The sequence below is a fragment of the Seriola aureovittata genome, chromosome 15 (assembly GCF_021018895.1).
Source record: "Seriola aureovittata isolate HTS-2021-v1 ecotype China chromosome 15, ASM2101889v1, whole genome shotgun sequence".
Lineage (NCBI taxonomy): Eukaryota > Metazoa > Chordata > Actinopteri > Carangiformes > Carangidae > Seriola > Seriola aureovittata.
The window spans coordinates 2844273-2860253 of record NC_079378.1 but is presented as its reverse complement, the minus strand read 5'-3'; the positions used below and the strand labels follow the sequence as shown (position 1 = coordinate 2860253).

Sequence of the window (15981 nt, the reverse complement as noted above, 5' to 3'; positions counted from 1 at the left end):
AGTCCGACTCAGACGGTGACTTTAAACTACAGTCGAGCTGAACTCACCTGACGCTCCATCACTGGTTTAAAGGAATATTCTGGGACTGATCCTAAAACTGATCCTAAAACTGATCCTGGACTGATCCTGGACTGATCCTGGACTGATCCTGGACTGATCCTGAGACTGATCCTGGACTGATCCTGAGACTGATCCTGAGACTGATCCTGGACTGATCCTGGACTGATCCTGAGACTGATCCTGAGACTGATCCTGGACTGATCCTGAGACTGATCCTGGACTGATCCTGAGACTGATCCTGGACTGATCCTGAGACTGATCCTGGACTGATCCTGAGACTGATCCTGAGACTGATCCTGGACTGATCCTAAAACTGATCCTGGACTGATCCTGAGACTGATCCTGGACTGATCCTAAAACTGATCCTGGACTGATCCTGGACTAATCCTGGACTGATCCTGAGACTGATCCTGAGACTGATCCTGAGACTGATCCTGGACTGATCCTGGACTGATCCTAAAACTGATCCTGGACTGATCCTGAGACTGATCCTGAGACTGATCCTGAGACTGATCCTGGACTGATCCTGAGACTGATCCTGAGACTGATCCTGAGACTGATCCTGGACTGATCCTAAAACTGATCCTGGACTGATCCTGAGACTGATCCTGGACTGATCCTGAGACTGATCCTGAGACTGATCCTGGACTGATCCTGGACTAATCCTTTGACTGATCCTGGACTGATCCTAAAACTGATCCTGGACTGATCCTGAGACTGATCCTGAGACTGATCCTGGACTGATCCTGACTTTATAATCTTTATTTTACATCTAATTACATCGTCCAGTATTCGTTTGCTTTACAGTGATCAGTTATTACGTAATTTAATAAAATTGCTTAAATTAAGTTTCTAACAATCAGTTTTTTAGTTACACATGAGCCTATCTTTCGTCACCTTAACTTTGCATGTATGTAGCTCTTGTAAATCCTGAAACACACACAGCGATCGGCCTCCGTCAACACGTCTCCACCTGACTGAAATACAGTCACCTCACGTCAGAACGACGCCACAGCGTTAACGCTTCAACGTACAAGTGTACACACAAGCAGGAGTCAGCCAACGTGATCCATACGATCAAAGAGACAGGAACCTCATGTCGTCCATTATCTCGTGACCCGATTGCTCGTGCATTAGGTCAGTTATCACCATGAGATCAGGACAGAATCAGGACTCTTCCCATCAGACGGACATGTAACACAGAGACACCATTCAGTGGCGTGTAATGGGATTTAGACGCCGCGGATGATGGAGCCAAGGACGAGATTCAGTTAGAGCTCTTTGCATAACGCTGTTGTTTTTTTTTTGTGTTTCTTCGAACCAGAATAAAACAGAAGCAATTTTAAAAAATAAAATAAAATGTAAATGTGTCATTTCTCTGCCCGGCGTGATGCGCTTTACATCCAGCTGTACTTATACGCTCCTTCTATTCAAAGGTCATGATTCGAAGGACTTAGAAGGACTTAATGAATCTAATTTGAACAAAATGGAGGAACGATGCAGCTGGTTACTGACTGGTGCGACGGGCGCCTGCGGCATTAACTGAGGATGAAAGGTTCATTTATTTTCTTTCAAAAGTGTAGCGTAAAAAACTGACAACAGGAAGTCGAAATGAAGTGTTTCAAGACTCTTCTTCTTCTGTTTGATTATAAAGATTCATCTGTCTCATGCTGGACGGGTTTCATCCCCACATCATACATCATCTGTTCACTTCAAAACGTTTGCTACAGGTAAGGATCTCATTAAATATGACATCGTAAATAAAACTGTCTGCATGTGTGATCTGAAAAGTTCAGGGGCAGAGAAACGAAATCTAATAACAAACCAGAGGAATAACATGAAAAATGTGATTTAGCCTCTTTGACCAAAGTTATTCAACCATAAACAAAGACAGCTGCTGTTTATCGTCTGCGGTTAAACTGTCAATAAGATCTATTAGTATTAGTTAGTGTTAACCTTAACCCTCTGCACACATTAAATTAAGTGTTACGAATCTTAAATCAATCAAGATGCTAAAAAACAACTGGCCTGTGGTTGAAGCTGCTGACCTCTGTCCTACAGTTTTGACTAAATGTTCAACAAGAAATGAAGCAGATCTGGATTTAGACATAACATGTGATCATTTAAGAAACTGTTAAAACTGTTAATAAAGTAATAAAATGAAATGTACTCACCTCTCCGAAGCCTCCTTTCCCTAAAACTCTGTACTGTCGGAATGTGTTTTTCGTCACCGGTTGCCTGTTGGACGAAAACATTAACTATTAATAAACCCGGTTAATAAAGACGGGTTCATGTGTGCAACAGCAACAACTCTTTGTGTGACTGTTGCCATGACAACCACAGACTGAGCTGGTAACCAACACCAGCACCAGTGAACCGGTCCCTCCTGGTGTCAGCACTCATCTCCCCCTCGGACGGTTTCGGTCAATCGGGCGTGTGAACTGAACGGACCCTGGGGCACGGACTCATTAAACCAGACTGAGTCATTTGCTGCTTAATAAGCCCAGTGATGCTGCTGCTGCTGCTCCTGCTTGTTTTTATAAAACAGTGTTTTCCCATGAATTAGTATTGGTTTGTGTTTGGCTGCGTTGAGCCCCGTAATCACCAGGAGGGCTGACATCCTCAGAGGTCAACAAATACTGTGATGTTGGACGGCCGAACGCTCTTGAAGCGAATAAGAAAACTGAGAAAACATGGTTTTATTATTCCAGTACTTGGTTCTATTGATGCATTTTGATGGTTAAAAGTACCGAGGTTCAATTCCCAGCTGTTCACTTGCTTTCTTTTTCTCTAATCTATCTAATCTAACCCTGGAGTCGCAGTGAGCACTGAGATCGTACTGAATACACCATCCATTTCACAGATCGGGTGATTAGTCAGTCAAGGTTTAGAGGTGTATGACGTTGAAGAAGGTGATGTGAAACTGTGTTTGTCACAGTAACGATAACCATCAAGAAACAGACCGTTGTTTCTCCATGAAAAATTAAACTATTAGCCCAACATTCGCCTGGGTGCTCGGCCCGAGTCTGGCCCATATACTTCCACATCTGGGCAGATCCTGGCTGAGGACTTTCTGTGTGTGCGCCAGAACTGGTCCAGATGTGGAGCTTGCATCTGATAATACTGCTGTATATGGGCCAGATGACAGCACGCAGCCCAGGTATGGGCCGGATTTATTTTGCCATCTGAAACCATGAAGTTAGAAGGATAAGACAGTGAAAATGTCTTGTTTGACTGCTGTCACATCTGTGGATGAGTCTCTGGGTCGCGTCCTCTGGATGTTCCCCTGTACGTTCAGCCTTGTTCCCCGAGTCATTCGTCTGTGGGTAGTCGCAGTCTCCGAGTAATGTAGTTGTTTTCAGTTCCTCTCTGCAAGAAGCTTTCAGTAAAGACTTGACTAGTACTAACTATCCCTGCATCTTGTTTTCATTCTCTTCTCACATCATCACGAGTTTTCTAATGAAGGTTTATTCATGTTTTCGTAAATGATAAAAAAAAGGAACCACATCCTTCCGGCTCCAGCACCAAGCAGAATTAACAATCTCTCCTCTAGTCAGGGTGATTTATCCAATCATGTTGATAGAGCAACTCGACCATAACATAGTTGTACTTGGTGACTCTGAGTTACCATTTGACAGTCAAGTGACTAAAGTTGGACAATCCGTCTTTGTCCAACTGAGATATTTTACCAAGATTATGTTACTCCGTCCTCTGAAGACGTAAAAAAAGGTCATCCGAGCGTTTAAACGCCTCCAGACTGGACTGCTTCAACTGCGACGCCCTTTATCCTGGTTTCAGCAGGCGAAACATCCAAAGACTTCGGAGGAGAAGCGACCACGTCCCTCCGACCCTCGCTGCCCTTCAGTGGTTACCTGTGAGTTCTGAATTGATTAATTGATTGATTTCTAATGCTCGTTTTTTTTTAAAAGCGGTGTGGTTTGACTCCTGCTTATACAGCATCTGTGAACCTGCAGTCCTCCAACAGGGCGCTACTAACCGGTCCAAAGTCTCCACTTCTTACTAAAGTGACCGGCCCCTTTTGCTGTTTCCGATCAAATGACCAAATGCAGTATCTCCTTTTAAATCTATTTTATCTTTTTGTAACTTGTTTTTACTTCCACCGAGGAGGTTTTATGTTTTCACCCAGATATTGGTTTGTCAGCCGGATTACACAGAAACTGCTGAACCGATTTGCACCAAACATGGTGGAGGGATCGGGCACGGGTTATTGACGAATTCATTCTATTTTGGTGCCGATCTGAATTTTTCTATGACTTTTATTTGGCATTGCAAGAACTTTTTTTTTTTTTTTTTTTTTACATTTTCATCAATTTCTTGGGAAAATAATCCTGATGTTAAAAAAACAAAACAAAAACAACATCAAGCTTCTTTTCCAGAGAATGACTGTAGTCAAAATAATGACCTGGTATTTTGAGGAATACTGGCATCAGGAGCCTAAACAGACACACACCCATTAATTAGAATATACTCCCTCTCTGTGAAAAGGCAGTTGGCCTCAGACCAGAGGCAGGATGGGACACGTTTGTTTCATGTTTCATGATGTTCTGCTCAGACCAAACGGCAGGGAGACACTGGCCCAGATTTACACTCGCATGTCAGGATAATTTATTAGACTTATAACTGTGTCAGTCAACAAGTTTGATTCACTGAGGTTGAGGTTTCTCAGCTACGAGAAAATCAGGGTTGTTTTTACTCCAGTCCGGGGGGAGGTGCTAACACACCTGAAGTTGTTTGGCAACTGCCATAAAATGCAAAAAGAAGAAGAATGAAAAAAAGAACTTATGTCTAAAGATCTGTGTCCATGTGTATTGTGATTATAGATCAGCTCTAGCTTCTATATTAATACTGTGAAAGTATCAAAGCCTCAGTCCACAGAGAAATGCACACAGCCTGTATTCAGAAACTGAGCCTTAAAACCAGCCGTCAGGACTTCCTGTAACTTTGTGATGTCACAACAAAGCAGACACGGCTCACTCACTAGAGCTCCAGAGAGAAGCCCGAGAGAGGAGATGTAAAACTACATTAAGATTAAGAAGTTTTTGGTTTTTAAAACCACAAATATATCTTCTTATGGATCGACACTTCAAAATAAAACTAAGAGTAGGAAATATAAAGTGCTCATTATGCAGAATGGCCCCTGACAGAATCAAATAAATGACACTGTTGGAGTCAAGCTATGAATGAATTGCTGGATTCTGCTTAATTCATCATTATAAATCAGAATTAATCAGTTTATTATATTCTGTATTGATCATTTGAATCAGCAAAGTAGCTAGAGACTGAAGCTGTCAGATAAATGTAGTGGAGCAAGTATAAAGTGTCAGAGGAGCTGTTGTTTCTGTTGTTGTTTCTGTTGTTGTTTCTGTTGTTGTTTGTTTATTTCTGACTCCTCTGTGACACATGTCTTATTCCTTCTTCCTCCCTCCCAGCAGCTGGAGGGTAACAGCTGTTCCTAAGCTTCCTCTCTCTCTCTCTCTCTCTCACTGCTGCAAGAAAACCTTTTAACTCCGGTTACGGTGGTTGGTGGTAGTAGAATAATTGTCCTCTGTGGGTGAAAACGTTTTTTAAACCCCACTGGATGAACTGCGAAACTGAAGGTCATCAGCGCTGCACTTCCTTCTGCCGTCACTGCGTCTCATGTTTCTCTGTCATCACATCCTGGACTCACGGAGTCAACTTGTGTATTTGCGTCACTACAGAGGGATTTCCTCGGGGGGTCGACTGTCTCAGCTGATCCTTGAAGTTTAACCATCAAGCCTGAACAAGCCTCTCCAGGGTGTAGACTTTGCTTACAGCATCACTGAAGTGGAGTCTGGGAAACCATCAGAGTCGTCCAGACAAACTTCTTCTGTCTGTAAATAAAACCTGATGAAGCTCATAACAGCCATTACGACGATGTTAACACCTCAGAACCAACAAGTGAGAAACCTGCCGCCTCCTGGGAATTTTCATCAGAATCTGCTCCTCACTTCTAAGGAACCTACTTTCTGGGACATTTTTACAACAACAATCTCCGTCTTTCGGTGCGTCATTGTTTTGGCAGAAGCCGTTACTTTTCCGATGCTAAATTTTTTCAGTCCAGCTGTTACACTTCCACAAAATGTTTCTGGAATGTGGATTCGACGAAAATGTAATGCGACTGTGCCTTTAGCTGGAACTTTAATTCATAGTTATCACAGATTCGTAGTTCATTCATAGCATCAGATTTCACCCACTGATATCACCACGGCAACACTAGATGCATGTATTACTACTGCTGACTGAGAGTTTATATTAGCCAGGTTTTAGCCAGTGTCACTTGAAATGTCAAAGGTTAAAGGTTAAAGTGAATAAATGAAATTGTGTGTCACTAAAGAGGAAACATTTCGGTCAGGGATCATCCGTAACACACTTTAACGTCTAACCTCCGGCCTCACAGCGCCAGCCTGTTAGGAAAGTGCGGTTGTGCAATTTCATGCCCCAATCTTGAAATACGTAACGATGACATCAGAGTCAAGCGACTGCGTTGTTCCCTGTAACCCCCCAGGACATGACGACACCGGGAAGAGGAAGGAGTGAGGCAACTCTCGCCGAGCGCGTTGTTACTGGTGTGTAAGGCAACTGCAGCCTCAGTGAGCTTTTAAGTGGTGTGTGTGTGTGTGTGTGTGTGTGTGTGTGTAAAGAGATTACACATTGTACTGACGTGCATAATAGAAAAGAAGTTTACCTCTCTAGCCACTTCCACTGGAGGAACCTGTTGTAGTACATGCTGTCGAGGTAGTCTGCGAAGGGCGCCACGCTCAGGTAGTCGTGGATCAATCTGGGAACGACACGGTGAAGAGAAGCTGCAGGTCAAACACCAACCTACAGCAAGACAAGTGACTTTTGCTACACAGTGGAAATTACAGCATTAAAGGTCCTTTATTTCACATTTTTATATATATTTTTGTTTTATTTTGAAGTGTTGATCCATAAGAAGATATAAAACCATCTCAGTGTAGTTTTACATCTCCTCTCTCAGGCTTCTCTCTGGAGCTGTAGTCAGAACAGGTCGATGATTAATCATTACAGCTTCTCCTGTCTGAGGATTTGCTGTTTTTCTCTTGTTTTATTTATTGTACAGTGAATATCTTTTGGTCCTGGGCTGTTGTCATGTCTGACACTTCACAACAAACTTTCTTCTTTTTGAGCTGCACTTTAAATTTCACTGATCAGCTCTGAGTTAGGATCTTTGGTAGAAAAAAAGAAATTGATATGTAAATGTTTGTACATGATGAAAACAGATAACACATGCAGACAGAGGTGTGTGTCAGTCAGGTGTGCAGCAGCCGTTTCTAGAAAGATTCATTTCACCAAATGAAATCAAGCATGTGGATTAAACCCAAATGTAATAATCTTCTGAGAGAGGAGCTCCACTGCCTTTAGGAATCAACTCACTGCAGTGAACGAACACAGGAAGGATTTACTCAGGTTTTTTTACACCACGCACGAATAAAAACATCTTGAACAAGGTAAGAGTTGAACTTGATTTCATGGGATTTGTATCTTTCAGCCTTTTATCAGACAGATAAAGACAGAGTTCAGGGTTTGTGTTGTTAATACTAGTGAATTACTCACGTCTTGTACTTGATGCGGCTTGAAAAACAAACTGGCGTCTGTGCTGCCTCACGCCTACGCAACAAGCACCAACAGAGCCGTTAGAGGATGTTACTCAATGAGTGTTTTTTTTTTTTTAATGGGATGGACACACACACACTCTTCCTCATCAGAAACAAATGAACAATATTTTTATTAGAATATTTTCCGTCCTGCGTTTGTTTATCTCCCTTTTGTCTTTATTTCCTTTTTTTTTTTTTCTTTCCGTACTCATATCAATCCTGACAGTTATTCAAATATCCTCCTGACTGTTGGAGGACCAGTGTTTTGTTCTGAATCACTGTTTTATTTTCTGACCCCGATGAAACAACAGATACGGTCAGAAACTGCAGCGCGCTCTCTGCTGTGATGAACCGAACTTCCTCATTTGGGAACAACTGGAGAATATTTTCAGATACAAACCCGAAGACCTGAAGCTGCAGAGTTTCTCTCTGCTGCTGGTTTCTGTGCGTTTTGTGCAAATGTAAATACAAGCGTGCACAAAGGCACGGAGTGAAAAGCTAAAAGTACAAACACAACAATGTTAAAATCTTCTATTAAAAGTAAAAGTGACGCACTATCAGTAAAATATAAGCTCTCTCTCTTTTTGTTATGAAATATTTGATCATTTGACCTCGTCGCGCCTCAAACAATAAACGGCATGAAAAACTTTCTTTGGAAACCGTTGGTCTAATCTTTTAACAATGCAGTGCATTTTATGAACTTACCACATGTTCAAATGTAAAACAGTGATACGAAGAGGAACTGAATCCATCAGATAAATGTGGTGAAGTAAAAATTTCAGTCTTTTATTTAGTGGAGTAGAAGTATGAAGTGGCAGAAAAAGAAAACAGGATCTAAAAAATGAACAGAACTAGTTCCTGATATAACTACGGTTCTATGAAATTCAGGATGCTTAGCTTGATGGATTAGCTTAGCATTAACACGTCTGGTATAGAACACAGAGGGAATTTCAAACAATACATTTTGAATTGTGAATGTATTTATTGATTATGTACGAGGGCATGTTAGGACACGATTCCCATGATCCCGTAGCTCGTGCTAATACGTAGCTTAATCTCTACATAATTAATTTCCACAGAGTGAAACAATAAATAGAGCGATTAAGTGTGTAATTAATGAAATGATACGGTCTATCTTATTTCTCATTATCCATTTAATCAAGAATAAACATGTGTTTGGTTTGAAGAGATAACGACTCATGGTGGTTGCAGTTAATTACTGTGTGAATTCTTGAGTTATGGTCAGAGTAACCTTTGACCTTCGACCACCAAAATCTAATCAGTTCATCCTCGAGTCCAAGTGAACGTTTGTGTCAGATGTAATGAAATTCCTGACGTATTGCAATCACGTGTACATGATGTCACCATGGCCTTGACCTTTAACCTTTGACTACCAAAATATAATCAGCTCATGTTTGAGTCCAAGTGCACGCTTGGAGCAAATTTTAAGAAATTCCCTCCTGGTGTTCAAGAGATATCATGTTCACGAGAACGTGACGGACGACCCCGAAGAACATCACGGCTGCGGCCGCGACTGTTGCGGACGTGGAGGCATTAAAAAAAAACCCGGAAATTCACTGACTTTAACACCAGAGACGGCGACTCGTGACTTCACTTGGACTTGAGCCTTGTGACTTGAAAGACTTGAGACTCTGCCAAACCCCGAGCGGCAGACAGAGCCGACATTCAGGTCAGCGCGGGGCCTGTGCGGGGCCCAGCAGCACTTGTTTTGATGTGTGTTTCAGAGCATGATTGTAGCAGCACCGCAGGATTCCTTCTAAAGCGTCCCGAGAACAGAAACCTCACAGAGACGGAGAAACGAGGGCTGGGAACACTGATACACTTTCTATAAAGAGATGATTTATTTCATGGCGGATGAATCAAATCCTGTATGTGTGCACCATCTGATATGTTACCGTTTAAATTGAGCGGAACTTGCTTTGGTGCTAACATTTCATATCGTGTAATTTACTGAGTAAAAAACGATCCAGTTCGGGGAGATGTGACCGACTTTGATTGGTGAGACTAACAGGTGAGACTTTTTTGTACTTTTGTACTGAAATTTTCAATTTCTCACATATATTGAAATAGGCCTTTAAAGCTTGTGAAGTGGAAACTGTCTCCGCCAAATTTTTTTAAAAAAGAGTAAGATGCCAAGACTCTCCCAGCAGAAACCCCCCAACCAAACTGTGTTAAAGAAAATCACTTTACGTTATCATTTTGATTTTATAATGTGTTCAAATAAATTTAAGTAAAATTCATAATTATAATTTACAAAATGTATAATTTTAGGGTTAAATTTAGGGTTAGGTTAATTTATTGTTTTATAATTTATACATTTTATGATTATTTTTAATATACATTTAATTACATAATCTGTGTTTAAATTAAATGTATAATTTTATAATTTTTTAATATAATTTCATTCTTATTTTATTTTAATGTTTTCTGATGAATGACCTCTGTGTATAATAATGTGCTATACAAATACATTTGCAAATTTCCAGAAATGTGACACGGCAACTCTGATCAAACAACATCAGTTTTACAATGTGAAAGGCTCTTAAAAAATAATGGACCAGTAAATAAACCAGCACAGATGGGACCCCTGCGATCTTACTTGGTACAGTCCTTGAAGAGCTCTTTGCAGGCCTCCTGCTGCAGCCTCTCAGTGCACTGAGCCATCATGACGTCCTCCACCTCAGGCACGTGGTCCTCCGACTGCATCAAAAACACATGAAGCCCAGGTAAACAGCGTGACTCAACTGTGACAGTAAACTCACAGAGGAAAGCCGGATGAACTGGGTTTTAGGAAAGTGATTATCCTCTGTAGACTTCTGCATGTTCAGACCTGCACACACACACACAGAAACAAGGTCTGAGGTAGAGACCAAATTATCAGGAAAAACAAAAATGTCAACCTGCAGATATGAATCTGAAATCTCTCGCACTTTTACATCACAATAATAACTGATGGGGTTTTGTCTCTTTTTTTTATCCTGACAGGATCATTCCAGTGGTTTCACATCAGTGGATTACATTTCTAATTTCCCATCAGCTTTCCTGGCGAGGTGGTAATGAGCCAGTCAGGAGCGTTTTGCTGCATTCACTGACACTCTGACAGAACCGATCTGCTGTAACGTGCTGCACAGTGAAACTCATGTCAGAAAATAAAACTGAGGTAATCCAAAGTTTGATTTGATTTTGGATTTTAAATTGTACAGTTTATCATCTCAATATTTATTTTTTAGTTCATTATTTTTGTCATTTTTTGGGGGTGAAAATATATTTTGTCTTTACTTTTGCTTAAATTTTATAACTGAATAGTCACTGTTGTTTTATATAAAATTATATGTTTCTTTTATTCAATGAGTCCAATGCCAAACTGTCTAATAAAGCAGATTTTTATACTACTTCTTTCATTGACATATGACTTTTCAGATGCTTATGTAAGAAAATAAAGTGTTTTTTTTACAGTGTAGTTCTGCACAGAAGGTTGACAACGATCTAAAAGTGAGTGGTGTGATTTGGTGAATAGTCTCCGGTGGTTGAATGACTAAAAGATCCTTAAAAACTGCATTAGGGAAAGCGGATAAGCACATCTGCTGCTCACTCTGGACTCCCTCCTATCTGTGAAGTGATGACGACATACACTCTGACATCACTCTGACATCACTCTGACATCACATGAGGAGCATTTTCTCTGCAGGGAAACATAAAAGTGACAGAGGTCCATGAAAGCAGAAGCCACCTTTGGGTCGAAGTACTTGTCGACGAGTTCCTGACCGCTCTCCTTCCTCCTCTCGTCTGGAGTCACCTCGTACTCCGCCTGCAGATTAACACATGAACACATGAAGGACACAATGAGCTGTCAGCTGCTGCAGCTCCGTCTTTAATGAATCAATGAGTTACCAGAAACAGGAAGTTTCAGAAACACCTGTGGATGCAGTTTTCTGCAGGTTGAATGCGAAAACGACATAATCACAAAGAAAATTGATAATTAATAAATACACAACATACATATTTCTGTCTACAGATTTATATTTCAGTATAATATTTTATAATAACTGCAATTTTTTTATATCAGACACCTTGGGACTGAAATTAGACTTAGTTTGCTGTTGCGTAGCCGGTGACGGCAGCGTTGGCTCCTAATGGACACACTATTGACCCAAAGCAGAGATAAATCGATTAGTCGATCAAAAGAAAATTAACTAGTAATTATTTTAGTAACTGATTAATCGTTTGTCATTTTCAATTCGATCAAAATCTAATCGGTTCATCCTTGAGTCCAAGTGAATGTTTTATATATATATATAAATCATACTGACACCTAATTTAAAGTGTTCAATATTAAATAAATATAAATGTATAAATATGAAATTGTATTGTAATTTGTATTTCATCCTGTCAGCTTTTATTTCAAATTTACCTTTTTTCCCAAATTCTTGTTTTATTTCATCACAGTTTCATTTTTGTAAAAAAACACTTTCCATCAAGCAAACAGGGCAGAGCCACGAGTCGTGTGATTGGTCTGAATAAGCCGACAGCCAATAACAAACTGACTTGGTTCATCACATCACGTCAAATTCATCACACTTACAAAACAAAAACTTCCATGCCTCGTTAGTTTTTAATTAGCTCATTTAGACCACTCGGCGTTTTGTACAATGATGAAACAATCTGATTAAATCATGGTGATGATGTGATGACTGCACTCAGTCAATAATAACTGTAATACTGAATTACTGCCGTGTGTGTGTGTTTGTGTTTGTGTGTGTGTGTGTGTGTGTGTGTCCGTCCACTGATGACCTCTCTGCCCTCGACTTCAGAAAACACAATTTAAGATTTAATTGAGTAGTTTTCTGAGGCCTGCTCCACACCCAGCAGAACATGAAGCGACTGCAGCGACTCCTCCTCACATCACGCAGCCCTCTGAATGACTTGCAGTAAACCGAGCCTGACTGGAAAACGCCAAAGTGCTTCCTCTCCCCCTCTCGCAAGCCAGAGCCTGTAAACTAATGCTAAGTGACAGCGGAGACGGTTCAAATCTCATTTTCCCTTCTCCATCTCGTCCTCTCGCAGAGCTCTCAGAGAAAGAGACGGGAAGTGGTTGCGGGGTAAAAGAGAACATAATTGCCTCGTGTGCGAGTCGTATCCGCTGGACGACTGAAAGCTGAAAAGCAGTTTGGCTGAGCTGGTCAGTCAGTGTGGAGCCTCGCCGCCGTCACGAGGATGAGCGGAGAGGGGGACGAGGTCTTCGCCGCCCGCTCCACTTGCACTCATCAGATCCCACGGCAAGGAAATACTGGTCCACTCAAAGACACGTACGTGACAAACGAAAGACAGGAAGTAAAAGATACTGTCTGCAGTGCTGCAGTTCAAGTGGAAGTCAGAGTTCGAGAAGAGTCAGAGTTCAGTCCAGGTCGAGTCTCGAGTCTCCGGTGTTCGAGTGTCGCCAAAGAAGAGTCAGGGTCCGAGTCGTCAAAGTCGAGTCTGAGGCGAGCGCTAACTTTCTCGGAGGAAAGACTTTTGTGGAAGAGGTAAGCTTCGGTCGGGGGAACCAGGTGGATGCTAACACACCCCTGCAGAAGTGTACGAGGAGCCGGACTGATGAGTAACCTGACGACTCCCTCAGGAAGAACACAGACTGTTAACCAACCAGTGCGATGAGGGAAGAGATCTGTGCTACAGACAGACCAGAAACAGGAAGTGGAGTGTGTGAGCGATTGTGAAGACTGAAGGAGGAAACCACAGTATCATTTATCTACTGTGCACCCGAAAAAAAAGAAAAGCAGCACAACAGCATTAATGAGGGCGTGCACACACACATGCACGCACGCGCACACACACACACACACACACACACACACACACACACACACACACACACACACACACACAGGGGGAATAAAGCAACAGTGTGACTGAAACATTCCTCAAGTGAGTAGAGCGAGAAGTGAAGTGAAACGTTCACTGTCACGGATGAGGTCAGGAGAAAGTGTGTGTGTGTGTGTGTGTGTGTGTGTGTTGTTATAAAACATGGGAGGTAGAGGAGGGTGACACACTGACGCAGTTTGCTCTCCTTTGCTCCCAGAAGTCAAGAGTTCCTGTATTTCATTAAACAGATATTAAACTCTACTTCCTCCTCTTCCTCCTCCTCCTCTTCCTCCTCCTCCTCTTCCTCCTCTTCCTCCTCCTTTACAAACTTCAAGTGTTTCAGAATAATTAAACTTCCTGCATCCGAGGCTCAACGTGAGAAGCAGCTCCACAGTTCTGCCTCCTCACCGGTGATTAAAGACATTTCGTTACTTAAGGAGGTCGCGGTGGTTGGTTGAACCCACATGTGACTTTGACAACGCACCAGTTCACATCCTGTCCCCAACCAACACCCAACGCTGGTTTCTCTTCAGCATGACAGCAGGTGTCTCTTACTGTAGTTGTGTTGTAGTTGTTCTACTTACAGTTTCACCAGCCCACATGACGTTTCATGACTTCTTTAAATTATAATCGATAAGTTTCTGTGAGAGAAAAATGCTGCTGCAGTGGAACGTTTGACGAATAACAAATCCTCTCAGAAACAATATGTCAGAACGTCTCTTCTCCAAACTTTACAGATTAAATCTGCCGCAAATGAAGTTCCTAAAACGCGACACAACAACAGAACATTTTGCATTAAAGATTAGAGCGTGAGTCCTAATCCTAGAAATAAAGAATGAAAATAACTTCATGTGAAACGCACGGCCTGTAACTTCTGCCTCGAGGTGTCTCTCAACAAAAGACGGCGCGTGGTGACGTCGTCCCGGTTTGGATTCCTTCAGCGTCGGTGGTTCAGCAGGTTTTTACCTGGAGCTGAATTCACCACAGAGGTGGAGACCAGTAGGAACACATAAAGCAGTTTCACATTAAAAGTCAGAGATTCACCGACACAGTTCAGCGGTCTAACATTTCCTCAGCTTCAGATCCAGACGGACCTTTTTTTTACACTCCGACACCTGCCTCCCTCCGTCACGGCAACGCCACCGTGAAGTGGAGAGGAAAACAAGAAAAACACACGTTTCTCCTTTTTATAATTAAGGAGCATTTCACCCACCTCCCTCCTTCATCCCCCTACACACACACACACACACACACACACACACACACACACACACACACACTCTCTGTTTCTTCTTACCACAGCATCCAGGAACTTGACGCAGCGTCTCAGCTCAGCTCGCGTCTCACAGAACTGCCTGAACAGTAACCGTCCGATGGGCTGCCGCTCACACAGGCTGCTGTAGTCCTTCTCTGCAGAGACAGAGACACAGAGACACAGAGACAGAGACACAGAGACAGAGACACAGAGACACAGAGACACAGAGACGGGGCTCGGTTTGTCAGACTGTAACACTCCAGTCACGTTTCCATTAAAAAGTTTGCTCAAGTGTCAGAGCGTCTTTTCCCATCAGCAGCGTTTCCCATGGAGATTTATACACAACTTAAATAAAGGAGGACGCCATGAACATCGGAGGAAATCATTACATTTGTCTGAAATATAACTTTACGTTTATTAAGCTTCAGGGAAAATTAGCAGTGGTGCTACATCAGACTGCAAAGGATGCAATGAATGAATGAATGAATGAATGAATGAAGCTCTACCAAACTTCACATCAGAGTAATAATTTACCCAGTTTAGTCAAGTTTACTTTGTATTGACCATCTGGACTTTTATTAATGACTATGATCAAACATGATTAGATGCAGAATTAGTGGCTGCAGGACCCGACACCTTCTCTTTCACAATAAGAATCAAACCTTCCTCACATTATTTCAGATTTTCCACTTTATTTATTTATTTTTCTTTTTACGTGCAACACTGAAAATGTTCCTAAAAAAACAATTAACTGGAACGATAACTTTATATCAACAGGTTAGATTATCAGCGTGTTTCAGATCAAACCTGAACTATAGAGACACCTTGACTTCACGTCTTTGTATTTCTCACATTTCATCCACTCGGTTCGTGCTGTACATCTCCAGTTGTCTTAAAATGATCTTGTTTTGTCTGGTTTCTTTCTTCCTGTACACTGTTCACAAACACTTTGGACTCAGCTGTGTTCTTCTGTTTAAAGATCTGTGTCAATAAAGTTAAGTTGAGAATCCTGTTTGATTTTCTTGCAGCTGATTCCAGCTCCCTCTGGATCCTCGTGTTTATCACAGCTCTGACATCTTTGTTTTGTTTTGTGTCTGTTGTGTAATTTTCCATGTTGCAATGTGATTT

The 15981-nt window shown here is 41.7% G+C and overlaps 1 protein-coding gene across 1 annotated transcript in view; it reads right to left on the bottom strand.

The window, feature by feature from the left end:
• grk6 (G protein-coupled receptor kinase 6) overlaps nt 1-15981 on the bottom strand; it is a 49035-nt gene that overhangs the window by 10518 nt on the left and 22536 nt on the right. The window contains exons 3-7 of the mRNA XM_056397139.1: nt 14896-15008; nt 11470-11547; nt 10339-10439; nt 6788-6880; nt 2235-2298 (exon numbers count right to left, since the gene is read on the bottom strand). Of these exons, the coding sequence (XP_056253114.1) occupies nt 2235-2298; nt 6788-6880; nt 10339-10439; nt 11470-11547; nt 14896-15008 (449 nt within the window). The remainder of the gene's footprint in view (nt 1-2234; nt 2299-6787; nt 6881-10338; nt 10440-11469; nt 11548-14895; nt 15009-15981) is intronic.